Here is a 15,472-nt window from a genome sequence, read left to right as displayed (position 1 = left end):
ATGCCCGTGAAGCCGGTCTCGCTCAGAAGCACAATTTTATGGGAGGATTACCAATTTTTAGTGGTTTGGCCCTCTACTTTTACAGCTGAATGTCTGGGAAGGCTTCCTGGAAGAGCAGGCAAAATCAGCACTCGACTCTCAAACCCTTTCCGACCCCCCGCTTAGCCTCAGAAGCTGAAGGTTACGAGGGGTGGGGGGAGAGAAGCAGCTGCCAAAATGTCACGGGGACAGATTCTCTATTTATAGATCACCCCTGCCCCTCTCGCGGGACAGTCCAATGGTAGCCAGACCTCTCCTGCAAGGGGGCGGAACCAGCTGCAGGGGAGACAAGGACCAATGACATCGGGGCAAGGGGCAGACTTGTTTCATTGTGACGCGTGGGGGCATGGCCACGGCCCAAAGGGAGGTGAGAAGGGGGGCGTGGCGAAGAGACCAGTAAGCAGAGCGAGTAGGCAGCTACGAGCATGCGTCGCGTTGGGGGGCGCGGGTGCACAGCAGAGCATCTTCGTAAGGAAGGGTACCAGCCAATAAGCGATGGTTGCTCTGTCGCCGGGGGCGTGGCCATGCAGATAAGGCGCGGGTGGGCGGCCCAATGGGCGGGCGCCTATGCAGATGAGACGGTGACAGCCGGGCCAGCGGGCGGGCGGGCAGGCGGGCTCTTGGGGCGGGGAGGTGGGACCGGGAGAGGGGTGGCCGCGGGGCCCGGCCGGGCTGGGGCGGGGGGCCGCAGCCATGATCCGGGCCTTCTCCTTCCCGGTGAGCCCCGAGAGGGGTCGGCTGCGGGGCTGGCTGGAGGGCAGCCTGGCCGGGCTCTGCGAGTTACACTGGCTCCGGGAGAGGCAGGAGTACCGCGTGCAGCAGGCGCTGCGGCTGGCCCAGCCCGGAATGGGGGGCGCCGAGGCCGAGGACGAGGAGGACGCCGACGAGGACGAAGATGCGGCGGCGGCGCGCCGGGCCGCAGCGGCCCTGGAAGAGCAGCTGGTGAGGGGCCGCCTGTCCGTCCGTCCCTCTGCCCCCGTCTGTGTCTGTCTGTCCGCCTGTCTCGGCTGGATGCTCAGACACCCGTCCGGGTGGGGGAGGGAGGAGGGGGAAAGGAGAGGGGGGTGGGGCTGGAGGGTCGGGGCGGCGGGCGGGATCAGGCCTCCCCGCCCCCAAACTGGGGAAGGGGGCTGCATTGCCTCCGCCGGACCCTCAGGCCCATTCCCTACACCCCTTCCCCAAAGAAAATCCATCTGGGCACCAAGTATGTGTCAAGCCCAGGCTGAGTATTTGGCGAGCGTTGTCTTCTTGCAGCTTGGGGGGCAGGGGGTGATAGTTCCCACTTCACAGAGAAAAAAACCCTGAGTCTCAGAGAAGGCAAACGACTCACCCAAGGTCACACGGCAGGATCCAAACATGCCTCTCTCCCGGCCTCCATACCGGGCCCCGACTTCCCTAAGTCCTGGTGTGCTTGGAGATCTCCGGAGGGGGCGGGGAGGGGGGGAGGGGATCCTCGGGCCTCCTGAGGGAGGGATTGCTGCTGAGAGGAAGTTCACAGTCCCTTAGGATCCCACGGTGATCTTGACCCTCTGTGACACTTTCCCTCCTTTCCTACCTGGCCACAGCCCTGGTTAAGCCAAGAGGTGGCAGATTGAGGCAGCATGGGTGTCTGACTTCTAGATTCCCTGGGTGCTCTGATAGTGGAAGATGAGCCAGAGGTCTCCAGAATTACTTAAGGAGCATCACCCCTCTTTCCTTCTCTGTGCCATTTCTTAATTCTCCTGACCTCTTCCTGTGTTTCTTGCACTCTTTTCCCAACTGCCCCATCTCTGTGACTTTGTGTCTATTTCTCCGTCTTCCTCAATCCTCTGTCTCTCTATCTCTGTCTCCCTGGCCTTCCCTTCTCGCATTTCTGCACCTCTCTCTCTTCCTGCCCCACATCCTTGTCCCTCTCTCTCTTCCCCTCCCCCCAGCCCGCCAGGCCCCAGACCCGGGCTTCACTTGCTGATCCCATCCCCAAGCCTGTGTGTGGTCAGAGCTTCCCGTTTGGGGAAACCTGAGCCGAGGTAGTGGGGGGAGGGGGCTCTCCCTGCTACTGACCTCGACTGCCCCCTCCCCAGATGGAGAATGGGGAGGAATACTGAAACCAGACTCGGGGCTGCAAGCCCGGTCCCTCCCCCCCAGCCCCCCCACCCCCGGTGGGGAGAGGGACCCTGCACATTCTTCTCTGGAAACAGAAACAGCTGTGGGAGGCCTCACCCCCTCCCAAAGTTAGAGACGCGTTGTAGGGGCCTTCAGCAGCTCACCCCACCCTGAGCTGGCTGGGCTTGGGAAGGCACCTCCCACCCCTCCAAGGAAAGGGAGAAGGCATGCGGATGGGCCAGCTGTGTCCTGCCTCCCTGTCCCTCATCCTCTGCCTCTCTCTGCCTCAGCCTCCCCCTTCTCTGCCCCTCTGTCTACCCCCCAGCCCTCAGTATCTCCCCCACGAGGTGGTAGTGGAGGGGCCTCTTCCCCCCACAATCTCCAGGCAAAGCTCCGTCCCAGCGTCAGGGAGGAGGCGGTGGCAGGCAACGGGAAGGAGACAGCGCCACTGAGGGAGGAGCAGAGAAGCGCTAAATATAAACTCCTCTGGTGTTGGGGGTTCCTGGGTCCTTCCAAAGAGGGGGTGGGAGCCTCCTCTGGTCCCTGAGTCTCTGTTTTATGAAGCTTACCCCTCCCACTCCTCCACCCCCCTCCCAGGAATACACTCCCTTTGAAGCAAGAAAGATGGAAGCCAGAGTTGGTTCGTTTCTAATAGGAATGATGGGGATGAAGGGAAAGATTAGGGGTATCTCAGAGAAAAGAGGCAAGAATCCTGAATGGGGGCAGGAGTTCTGTTCTCTCCCACCAAGGAAAATGGTCCCCTTCCAGCAAGAAGGATTAAAGTTAGACTTGCAGAAGGACTTCCTAACAGAGATAAAGGGAATTGGACACAGATTGGGGGCATGTGAGTGGGGGCTGCCAAGGTCTGGGAAAGTTTGGGCAAAGGGGTCTCCAGGGGTCCGAACCACATTCATGTTAAACCTGCCTGAGCTGGAGAGCCTCAGGCCCACTTGCTGAAGGGCTTGCAAAAAAAGGGTGAGGGGCATTGTGGGTAGGCAGGGAGCCAGATTCAGGCCAAGGACCTTCTGGTCTTTTAAAGATTTGTCCCTTTGCAGCTGGAAGAAATGAGGTCAGACTTACAAATGGGGTGGGGTGTGTAGACTACGGGGGTGCTGGGGGGTCCAGGCACAGGGGAAGAGGAGGCCTCTGCTGTTTATCTTCCAAACTCCTACTCTTCCCTGCAGTGGAAGAACTGAAATTAGACCTGCAGAACTTACCGAAAAAAAAAAAATCTTTTTTCTCTTATTTCTAACTACACAAGTAAAACGTGATTTTATATTTTCCTTGTTAGAAATTCATAGCTTTCATGTAATAATAAAATCCAGCATTTATTAAGTGCCTAAAAGGAACTGCTGTTTAAACTCATTTAATCCTCACAACAACCTCATAGGAGAGGGAGTCGAATGATGCCCATGTTACAGATGAGGAAACTAAGGCCCAGAGAGGTGAAGTAACCTGCTTAAGGTCACACAGCTGGGAAGTGGCAGAGCTGAATTTGAACCCTGGCAATCTGGCTCCCAGCCATGCCTCCATAAACACTTCATCCTACCATCCAGTCCCCTCATCCCTCCCTTGACCCCGTAAATGCACCCTCTCCCCTGTGATCACCACCACTGTCACCCTGGCGTGAGTTCTGCATCTATGCGCAGAAACGGCTTACATACCAAGATACGTAGAGTTCGCTTTGCTTTTTTTCAAATTCCAGTTTCTTGGGTGAGGTGTCAGACACTATGGACAGTGGTTCTCAAAGTGTGGCCCGCTGGACCACTAGCAGCGTCACTGGGGAACTTGTTCAAAATGCAAATTCTCAGGCTTCTGCCTGGAATCAGAAGCTCTGTAGGTCAGACCCAGTAATTTAGGTTTTAACACGACCCCCCGGTAGTTCTGACTCACCCTTATACTATACATTCTGCATTTTTCTTTTTCCACTCCATGATAGGTCTTGGAGATGGTTCTATATAGAAATTGCCTCATTCCATTTTAACAGCTGTATAGTATTCTGTGGTATTCATTCATTCCTTCCCCAAATATTTCCTGAGCACCTACTTTGTGCCAGGAGCTGTTCTAGACCCTGGGGCGGGTTGGGGGGTGCGTGTGGAGGTGGGGGAAGGCACAGCAGTATACAAAACAGACAAAAATCTCTGCCCTCCTGGGGCTGGGGCTGACAATCTAGGGAGAAGGACAATAAACAAATAGCCTGATATGTCACTTTAAGTCAGGAGGTCATTACTGCTATGGGGGAAAAAAGGCAGGGCAACCCAGGTGCAGAATGATCAGGAGCTATTTTGGAAAGAGTGGCCAGAGAAGGGAGCATGTAACAATCTCAATGAAGCAAGGGAGAGAGCCAGGAGGGTATGCTGGGGAAACACATCCCACCGAGGTAGGAGCATGTGTGATATGTTCAGGGAACAGCGAGGAGGCCAGTGTGGCTCCAGCAGCGTGAGCAAGGGCATGATTAGTGGGGGACAGGTTATGGGGTATAGGGGAGGTCCTTGATGTTTTCAGCCACCCCTGAGGCTGCACAATTCGGCTGCATTCCTGGCTTCTGCTCAAAGATGACACCACCCCGAGCATCTCTTTACACGCAGGGCAGGAGCCCAAAGTGGAACGATTTGTTGACTTTCCTCCCATAAACAAGCCCAGATGGGGGCTTCTGTTCTAGGGGGGAGGGGTGGGGACTGGGGCCCAGGAGAGCAGCCGAAGGAGTAGGAAGCTGCGGGGCGGGGGTGGGGGGGGGCGTTGTCTGCGGGGGAGCCGGCCAGTCTTTCTGCCCTAAATAGGCAAGGCTGGGCGTCTGCCCTCTCAGCCCCTCCTCCCTCCTTCCCTCCCTCCTGCCGCCTGCCGTCCAGACAAGCCGCTTTTGTCTGAGGGTCAACCGTCTGCCTGAGGCTGCCACCACCTCTGGCCTCACCCAGATCCGCGTGAGACTCTTCCTGGCTCTGGCCCTGTTTTCCAAAATAGGGTTAAGTCCTAGTGTCTTGGAGACCCCATCTGTGTTGCTTCAGCCCCTACCCCCACCGCGTCATAGTCACTCCCCTTTTAAAGGGTTTTCACCTTCATTTATCCACATCTGATAGGAAATGGTCTTTTCCTGCAGCAAGGATCCAGGGTAGACTCCATCGAAATTTCCCATGGGGATGTGGAGCTGCAGCAGACAATGGGGGCTTCTGGGTGGGAATGGAGCAAGGGCAGGAGGAGGATGTGGTCCCTGCTGGGGACAAAGGAACCCGCTGGGGTTCACCGCTGTAGTACAATACCACTAAGGCTAGATTCACAGAAGGACTTTCCAGTAGGCATGGGGGGGATTCTTTCTGAGAGGAGAAGCAAAGATTTATGAGTCATGGTCAGCCTATGTCATCCAAATGAGGGAAAGAGTCAGTCTGCAGCAGGGGACTTCCCTGGTGGTGCAGTGGTTAAGAATCCGCCTGCCAATGCAGGGGACACGGTGTTCGAGCCCTGGTCCAGGAAGATCCCACAAGCTGCGGAGCAACTAAGCCCTTGAGCCACAACTACTGAGCCTATGCTCTAGAGCTTACGTGCCACAACTGCTGAAGCCCGTGCGCCTAGACCCCATGCTCTGCAATGAGAAGACCCCACTCGCCACAACTAGAGAAAGCCCGCGCACAGCAACAAAGACCCAACTCAGCCAAAAATAAATAAATTTATTTTTTTAAAAATCTGCAGCAGGAAGGACTTAAGGAAGACTTGCAGAAGGACCTTCCATTGGTTATAAGGAGCAGTGGGGGAAGATAGGAGCATCTGAGAAAGGAGAGTCAAAGTCTGGGAGAAGGCAGACGAATGGATGGCTAAGAGATCTGCTAGGTTCTCAACACCAGCTTTTAGCGGCGAACTGCCCTTACAGCAAGAAGACCTGAAGTTACACTCAAAGAGGGACATTCTAATAAGGTTAAGGGGCCATGAGCACCAGATAGAGGGAAGAGCTGATAGGGAGGGGACAAGGGATGGGGACTCCTGAAGACTTACCACTCACACTTAAGAGGGAACGAGGTGACTGCAGCATGAGGGACTAGAGTTAGACAGCCAGAGGACTTTCTAATGGGATGAAGGGACAGAGATCTTGAGGGGGATCCTGGAACTTGGGTACTCTTTTACCTTTTTGAAATCACAGCCTCCCTGTCAAAGTGAAACCCTGCCCATGAGCTCCTAGAATAGGGGACCAGTTGGCAGAGGGCTCGGGGGTACTTCTGACCATCTTGCTTTTCCCACCTCCTCAGGAAGCCTTGCCCGGGCTCATCTGGGACCTGGGCCAGCAGCTGGGAGACCTGAGCCTGGAGTCTGGGGGCCTGGAACAGGAGAGTGGGCGCAGCTCGGGTAAGCATGGCTAGAGGTAGTGGGGTCTGCCTGGGACACCCCACCCCACTGTCTCCTGTTTCTCAGGCTCCCCACTCTATGCCTCTTGATCTCCTCCTTTCCTCCCCACCCCTGGTTTCCCCTTTCAGTCCCCCCTGATTGTCTCTCCCCTTCTTTTTGGAATCCAGGCTTCTATGAAGACCCCAGCTCCACAGGAGGTCCGGACTCACCACCCTCGACCTTTTGTGGGGACAGTGGCTTCTCTGGATCTGGCTCCTATGGACGCCTGGGTCCCTCTGAACCCCGGGGCATCTATGCCAGCGAGAGGCCCAAGTCCCTAGGTAAGGTGGGTGGGGTTGGGCCCCCGAGAGCCAGGGAATGGACAATAAGAGGATGCTTTTAAACACAAGCGTCTGAGTCAGACCAACCTGGATTCGAATTCTGGCTGTGACAGTCCCTTTTTGTGTGATTTTGAGCATGTTGCTTCTTTCTGGCCCTCTGTTTCTCCATCTGTTAAAATGGGATTAATGACAGCACCTACTTCATAGGGAAGTTTTGACTATTCAGTGAGCCTCTGCCCTAAGACATTGAACTTGGCACATGGTAGCCATTAGGTAAACAAAAATTGCTGTTCATTTATTCAAGTAAGTTTCTGAGTCCCTACTATGTGCATTCCTAGCACATATCCTAGGGGTGAGGGATACAGCAGTAAAATCACTGTCTTCATGAAGCTGACATTCTAGTGGGAGAAATAGGTAATATACAAGCTAAATAAGTAAAATATCTGGGATATTAGATATTGACATGTACCATGAAAAGAAAATTAGGGAAGGGGACGACAGCGTGTCCCTTGGAGTTGGGGAGGGAACTCCAATTTTAGAAAATATGGCCGGAGAGGAGGTCACTGAGACTGTGACATTTGAGTGGCGCCCTAAAGTAAGTGAGGGAGTGGGCCAAGCAGATACCCTGAGGGAGGAGTAGTTCAGGCAGCAGGAACAGCAAGTACAAAGGCCCTGAGGCTGGAGCGTGACTGGCCCCTTCATCCAGGCCAGTGTAGCTGAAAACCTATAAATGTAGAGGAGTTGGAGGTCAGAGACACAGATGCAGGACAGACCATTCAAGGTCTTATAGGCCACTGTGAAGATTTTGTTATCAACCTAGTGTGCGAGAAGGGGTGAGAGCAGGTTGTGTGTGTGTGTGTGTGTGTGTGTGTTTTGTTTTTAATGGGAGTGGGAGAGTAGGAGAGGCGGTGGGCAATTTGCCCCTCCTAGGCTCATTGGGAAAGGGCTTTGAGAGCCTCTCTTCCTTTTTTGCCGCCCTCCCCTAGGAGACGCCAGTCCCAGTGCACACGAGGCGGTGGGCGTCAGGGCAGCCGTGCCCCGGTCCTTCTCGGCGCCCTACCCGACGGCGGCGGTCCCGGAGGCCTGCTCCTCCGCGGAGCGACGAGCCCGCGCGGGGCCCTTCCTGACGCCCAGTCCCCTGCACGCCGTGGCGCTGCGCAGCCCGCGGCCGTGCAGCCGTCCTCCCCCGGACTCGCCAGACGCCGCGGGCTCCGGGCGGCCCCTGGACGGCTACATCTCGGCGCTCTTGCGCAGGCGCCGCCGCCGGGGGGCGGGCCAGCCCCGGACCAGTCCCGGGGGCGCGGACGGGGGCCCGCGGCGCCAGAACAGCGTGCGCCAGCGGCCGCCCGACGCGTCCCCGCCCCCCGGAGGCGCGCGGTCCGCGCCGGAGCCCCCGGTGGAGCGCGCGGTGGGCCGTCCCGCCAGCCCGGCCCCCTTGGGCCGCGGCTGGGCTTCGCCATGGGAGTCGGAGGCGGCCCCCGAGCCCGCCGCACCGCCCGCTGCCCCCTCGCCCCCCGACAGCCCGGCCGAGGGCCGCCTGGTGAAGGCACAGTACATCCCAGGCGCGCAGGCCGCCACCCGCGGCCTCCCCGGCCGCGCGGCGCGCCGCAAAGCGCCCCCACTAACCCGCGGCCGCAGCGTGGAGCAGTCCCCACCCCGGGAGCGTCCCCGGGCCGCGGGCCGCCGCGGACGCATGACCGAGGCTTCGGGCCGCCGGGGCTCGCCCAGGGCTCGCAAGGCCGCTCGCTCCCAGTCCGAGACCAGCCTTTTGGGCCGCGCCGCCGCGGTTCCTCCGGGCCCCCCCAAGTACCCTACAGCCGAAAGAGAAGAGCCTCGGCCGCCACGGCCCCGCCGTGGTCCAGCGCCCACTCTCGCGGCTCAGGCCGCGGGGTCCTGCCGCCGCTGGCGCTCCACGGCCGAGATCGACGCTGCCGATGGGCGCCGAGGCCGGCCCCGCGGTCCCGCCGCCCGAGGCCCGGGTCCTGGCCCATCCCCGTCAGCTCCTCAGCGCCGTTTGCTCTATGGCTGCGCGGGCAGCGACTCGGAGTGCTCGGCCGGGCGCCTGGGGCCCCTCGGACGCCGGGGCCCGACAGGCGGCGTCGGCGTCGGCTACGGGGAGAGTGAATCTAGCGCCAGCGAGGGAGAGTCGCCTGCCTTCAGCTCCGCATCCAGCGACTCCGATGGCAGCGGTGGCCTCGTGTGGCCGCAGCAGTTGGTGGCAGCCACCGCGGCCTCCGGGCCAGGGGCTGGTGCAGGTGTAGGGGCGCCCGCGGGCCCCGCCAAAGTCTTTGTGAAGATCAAGGCTTCCCACGCGCTCAAGAAGAAGATATTGCGTTTCCGTTCGGGTTCTCTCAAGGTCATGACTACAGTGTGAGTTTAGAGGTTTGCTTGGGCTCCCCCTTCATGGCCTCTGCACCATCACACCCCCAATCACTGACCCTTCTACACCTCCCTTCCAAAGACCACCATTTTCTCTGCTTCCAAAGACCCTTCCTCACTGCCCCATCCACTGCAGTCTTGGTTGAAAAGGCTCCCCCTCCACCACAGGGAGGAATGGGGGAGGAGCCCTGTTTGACCCAGTTCAGCTGCTGGCTCTGCAGCCCTTGGGCAAGAAAGTTCCCTTTCTGTGGGCCTCACTTTCTTCATCTGTACTATGGGTGTACTATGGTATGCAGCAGGGGTAATTCAGTTTGAATTTCCCCATTTTAGTTTAGACACTTAGTCCGTTTGTTCCCCTTCATTTCTCTCACTGAGCCTTCTTATTCCTCCTTTCCATGCCCAGATATGGCCCCCCTCATTCACAAAGTGCCCCCCTCCATGTCCCTGGACCCTTAGGATACCCCCTTAGCACCCTGGTCAGAGACTCTGTGTCTGACCCAGACGGTGCCTGCAGAGTGCCCTGGGAAGGGAAGGAGCACTGACTTTGGGGTTTTGAGGGTCAAGTAGGAGTTGGTAACACCTAGAAAGAAAGACTCTTTCACCTCCCTCCCCGGACAGATATGGAGGATTGGAGGGTAGAAGAGGGGAAGGAAGATGGCTTCTATCTCGTGGCACCCTCTGTGAGAGGGAGTGGGGGGAGTCCAGGATGACCCTCAGTTGTTCCGATCCAGTATTTTTTTTCTTTTTTTAAACTTACTGTATTTATTATGACGATGGTGACTCCCCAGTGCACAGGGGGGCCAGAATCTGTGTGTTTCTCTAACCTCTTTGTAAATAAATGCACAGTGTTACATACGTGGTGGTGGACTCTCCTTCTGTGGCTAAATGGGCTTTTCCTTTGGACTAATATTTTTTGAGCAGCTACGGCTTGCTTTGGGTATGTAGTGTCCAGAACCAGATGGCAGATCCCAGGGTAGGTCTCAATAGCATTTTCTTACCATTGAATATTTTACTTTAATGACTCTGACCTTTGGTTGAGTTTTGTTTGGTCATAAATATGGTTTCATAAAAATGGAAATAATAAAGATAAAAAACAAAAAATTTTTAAATGGAAATAATGTAGGTAAAGGGACAGCCCCAAACGCCTTCTCTCAGAAGTCATCATAATCAGTTTGATGTGCACCCTTGTATGTTTTCCTTTATGTGTTTGCATACATATATGAATCTTGTAGCTATATAAATATATGTAACTATATATATGCATATACATATAGTTATACTCTATATAGGTAAAACTATATATTTACATAAATTGGGCCATATGTATGCATTGTTTATCAATTTTTTTTGTTATCTGTGCCTGGAGATTTCTATATGGGAAGGATTTTAATTAATTGAATCTCTGAGGGTTTAGTACTATTTAGCTTTTCTATTTTATTTTATTTGTTTATGCTTTTCTATTTCTTCTTATGTCAGTTTTACTAAGTTGTATTCTAGGGATTTGTTCATTTCATCTAAATTTAGATGACGTATTTTCCTATCACTGTAGTAGCTGCATATGATTCCATGGGGTCGGGGGTACCCATAATCTAACCCTGTTGTCAGCTCCTCAGTTCCTTTGCTATTTTGGACCTTACTGCAGTTATGTCCTTGTACATGCCTCTTTTTTACATATATATATTTCTGTAGGATCCACTCCTAGAAATAGACTGGCTTGGTCATTACAGTACCATCATTTAAAAATTTTTAATTGACTTGGTCACACTTCCTTCCACTGAGACTGCCCTCAGTTGACATTTCCAACAGCAACCCCTGAGATGCCCATTTTTCCACTCCTTCACCAAACAAGAGATGCTATTAATCATTTTCATTTTGCCAACCTGGGGGGGGGGCGGAATGGTGTTCTGTTTTAATTAGCATGTCTCCCTACTTTCTTTTTTTTTATATTTATTTATTCATTTATTTGGGCTGTGCTGTGTCTCAGTTGTAGCATGTGGACTTAGTGTGGCCCGCGGGCTTCTTAGTTGAGGCATGCAGGCTTCTTAGCTGCGACATGGGGGCTTCTTAGTTGCAGCATACGGCCTCTTAGTCGCGGTTTGCAGAATCTTAGTTCCCCGACCGGGGATTGAACCGGGGCCACTGCAGTGAAAGTGCTGTGTCCTAACCACTGGACTGCCAAGGAACTCCCAAAGTTATTTTTTAAAGTTTGCGGGAAAAGTCATTGCTTCTCAAGCCCTTGGGAGTATTTGCCCCATCTCTGTTTCATAAAAGGGGTAACTAAAGCCAAAAGGGGAAGGGACTTGTCTAAGGATACACAGGCCACACAGTGGTCAACATGGTTGAAGTACAGATGGCTGACCTTTCTTCCTTTTTAAAATTTTAGTGCTTAATCATAAAAAGTAACAGCTGACACTCAATGAGCACTTACTTTATATGCCAGCCTCCATTCTCTGACTCATTTAATCCTCACAATTTCATGGACGTAGATATGATTATTATGCCCGTTTTACAGATGGAGAAACCGAGGCACAGATCTCTTGAGTAACTTACCTGAAACCAATAAGTAGCAAAGCCAGAATTTAAGTTCAGACTGCCTAAGAGTCCATGCTGTTAGCCATTGCCCTATAAGCCTATTTCTATATGGATCATCTCTAGACGGATACACAAGGAACTGCTCACAGGGATAGGGGCTGGGGGGGGCAGGAGGGGATGTTGACATAATAAATATATAACTTCTATAATTTTTAAAGGTGATAAGGACTGTGGGGGGAAACTGAGCAGAGATATGACGGAATTGGGAGGGATGGGGGAGGAGAGGAGTTTGTAATTTTAAGTAGAGTGATCAGAGGTGTCTAATTGAGAGGGTGGCATTTGAACAGAGACCTGAAGGAAGTGGGGGAGTTAGGCTTGTGGATCTCTTGGGGAAGAGCCTCCAGGCAGAGGGGTCAGCCACTGCTGAAGCCAAAACAGTGCCTAGTATGTTGGCAAAATAACCAGGAATCCAGCGTGTCTGGAGCAGTAAGTGAGGGGGAGAAGAGGGGGAGGCGAGGGCAAAGAATGATTGGGACCACTGCATCCCGTGGGGCCTCGTGGGCCATGGTGAGGAACTTGGTTTTTACTCCTCCAGAGATGGGAGCCATGGGAGAACTCAGAGCAGAAGAGGGACTTAGGTGTTTGGAGGGGAAGAGGGGTTAACAGTTCTATGGAAACATAATTCACTACCATAAAATTCACCCATATAAAATATAGAGCTCAATGGCTTTTGTTTCTTTATTTTCCTTTCCTTGTGATGAGAGCCTTTAAGATTGACTCTTAGCAACTTTCAAATGTTCAGTACAGGATTATCAACTATAGCACCATGTTGTACATTACATCCCATGACATTTATTTTATAACTGGAAATTTGCTTTTGATCCCCTTCGCCCATTTTGCCCATCCCCCCCACCCCTCTGACAACTATCAGTCTGTTCTCTGTACCTATGAACTTGGTTTTGTTTTTATTTATTTATTTATTTTGCTGAAGGACTGTATTTTATTTAATTATTTTTAATTTTAGTTTTTATTGAAGTATAGTTGATTTACAATGTTGTGCCTGTTTCTTTTAGATTCCATATATAAGGAGACCATGTGATATTTGTCTTTCTCTGACTTATGTCACTTGTCCATCCATGTTGTCGCAAGCGGCATGATTTCCTTCTTTTTTATGGCTGAATAATATTGCATTATATTCAAATTTTCTTTATTCATGCACCCATCGATGAACGCTTAGGTCGCTTCTATAATCTTGGCTATTGTAAGAAATGCTGCAATGAACACAGGGGTGCATATATCCTTTCAAATTAGTGTTTTCATTTTCTTCGGATAAATACTCAGAGTGGAATTGCTGGATCATACAGTAGTTCTATTTTTAATTTTTTGAGGAAACTCCATACTGATTTCCATAGTGGCTGCACCAATTTACATTCCTAACAATAATGCACGAGGGTTCCTTTTTCTCCGCATCCTCGAAAACATTTGTTATGGCTTGTCTTTTTGATGATGGCATTCTGATAGGGGTGAGGTGATATCTCATTGTGGCTTTGATTTGCATTTCCCTGGAGATTAGTGATGTTGAGCACCTTTTCATGTACCTGTTGGCCATCTGTATGTCTCCTTTGGAAAAATGTCTATTCAGATCCTCTGCCCATTTTTAAATCAGATTTTTTTTTTTTTTTTTGCTATTGAGTTGTATGAGTTCTTTATATATTTTGGATATTAATCCGTTATCCTGTGCATGGTTTGCAAATATTTTCTCCCTTTCTGTAGGTTGTCCTTTCATTTTGTTGATGACTTCCTTTGCTGTGCAGAAGCTTTTAACTTGATGTAGTCCCACTTGTTTATTTTTGCTTTTGTTGCCTTTGCTTTTTGTGTCAAATCCAAAAAATCATCTCCAAGACTGATGTCAAGGAGCTTACCGCCTATGTTTTCTTCTAGGACTTTTGTGGTTTCAGGTCTTAGTTTCAAGTATTTAATCCATTTGAGTTACTTTTTGTGATTCTTCTACATGTAGCTGTTCAGTTTTCAGAACACCATTTATTGAAGAGACTATCTTTTCTCTATTGTATATTCTTGGCTCCTTTGTTGTAAATTAATTGCCCATGTATGCATGGGTTTATTTCTGGGCTCTCTATTCTGGTCTATTGATCTATGTTTCTGTTTTTGTACCAGTACCATATTGGGGGTTTTAAAAAAAATTTTATTGGCGTATAGTTGCTTTACAATGTTGTGTTAGTTTCTACTGTACAACAAAGTGAATCAGCTATACATATACATACATCCCCTCTTTTTTGGATTTCCTTCCCATTTAGGTCACCACAGAGCATCGAGTAGAGTTCCCTGTGCTATACAGTAGGTTCTCATTAATTATCTATTTTATACATGGTATCAATAGTGTATATATGTCAATTCCAATCTCCCAATTCATCCCATCCCCCCTTTTCCCCCTTGGTATCCATACATTTGTTCTCTACATCTGTGTCTCTGTTTCTGCTTTGTAAATAAGATCGTCTATATCAATATTTTTACAGATTCCACATATATGCGTTAATATACGGTATTTGTTTTTCTCTTTCTGACTTACTTCACTCTATATGACAGTCTCTAGGTCCATCCATGTCTCTACAAATGACCCAATTTCGTTCCTTTTTATGGCTGAGTAATATTCCATTGTATATATGTACCATGTCTTCTTTATCCATGCCTCTGTTGATGAACACTTAGGTTGTTTCCGTGTCCTGGCTATTGTAAATAGTGCTGCAATGAACATTGGGGCGCATGAGTCTTTTTGAATTATGGTTTTCTCTGGGTATATGCCCAGTAGTGGGCTTGCTGGGTCCATATTGTTTTAATTACTATACCTTTGTAATATAGTTTGAAACTAGGGTACATGATGCCTCCAGCTTTGTATTTCTTTCTCAAGGTTGCTTTGGCTATTCAGGGTCTTTTGTGATTTCATACACATTTTAGAATTGTTTGTTCTATTTCTGTGAAAAATGCCATTGGAAATTTGATAGAGATTGCATCGAATCTGTAGATTGCTTTGGGTAGTATGGACATTTTAACAATATTAATTCTTCTAATCCATGAACACGGGATGTCTTTCCATTTATTTATGTCTTCTTCAATGTCTTTTATCAATGTCTTATCAATGGCTTATATTCTAGTCACAGAGTTGTGCTGTGACTATACTATCACCACAGTAAATTTCAGAAAATTTCCATCATCCCAAGTAGAAACTCTGTCTCCCTTACTTGTCAACCTCCAGTCTCCCCAGCCCCTGGCAACCACTAATCTACTTTTGTCTCTGTAGAGTTGCCTGTTCTGGACATAGAAATGGAATCCTGCAATATGCAGTCTTTTGTAACTGCGTCTTTCACTTAGCATAATGTTTTCAAAGTTCATGCATGTTGTAGCATGTGTCAGTACTTCATTTCTTTTTATTGTCCAATGATAGTCCACTGTTTGGATGTACCACATTTAGTTTATCCATTCATCAGTTGATGCATATTTGGGTTGTCTCCACTTTGGGGCTATTGTGAATAATGCTGCTATGAACATTCATGTCCAAGTTTGTGTGTGAACATATGCTTTCATTTCTCTTAGGTAGATACCTAAGAATGGAATTGCTGGGTCATCTGGTAACTCTGTAATCTTTTGAGGAACTGCCAGACTGTTTTCTAAAATAGCAGCTTCATTTTACATTCCCACCAGCAACGTATGAGGGTTCCAGTTTCGCCATTCTCACTAACCCTTGCTATTATTACCTGGGGACTTTGTTAGAG

The 15,472-nt window shown here is 50.9% G+C and overlaps 1 protein-coding gene across 1 annotated transcript; it reads left to right on the top strand.

The window, feature by feature from the left end:
- Nucleotides 1-691: 691 nt before the first annotated feature.
- Nucleotides 692-9,147, top strand: DACT3 (dishevelled binding antagonist of beta catenin 3; the record flags this gene model as incomplete). Its single annotated transcript, XM_082862364.1, has 4 exons — nucleotides 692-981; nucleotides 6,357-6,453; nucleotides 6,621-6,773; nucleotides 7,760-9,147. The coding sequence occupies exons 1-4, from the start codon at nucleotides 733-735 to the stop codon at nucleotides 9,145-9,147; spliced, it is 1,887 nt and encodes a 628-aa protein (XP_082718490.1). The 5' UTR covers nucleotides 692-732.
- Between the last annotated feature and the right edge of the window lie 6,325 nt (nucleotides 9,148-15,472).

The sequence above is a fragment of the Leucopleurus acutus genome (assembly GCF_964270905.1).
Source record: "Leucopleurus acutus genome assembly, chromosome: 20".
NCBI lineage: Eukaryota > Metazoa > Chordata > Mammalia > Artiodactyla > Delphinidae > Leucopleurus > Leucopleurus acutus.
This window is presented reverse-complemented; position numbering and strand designations above follow the sequence as displayed.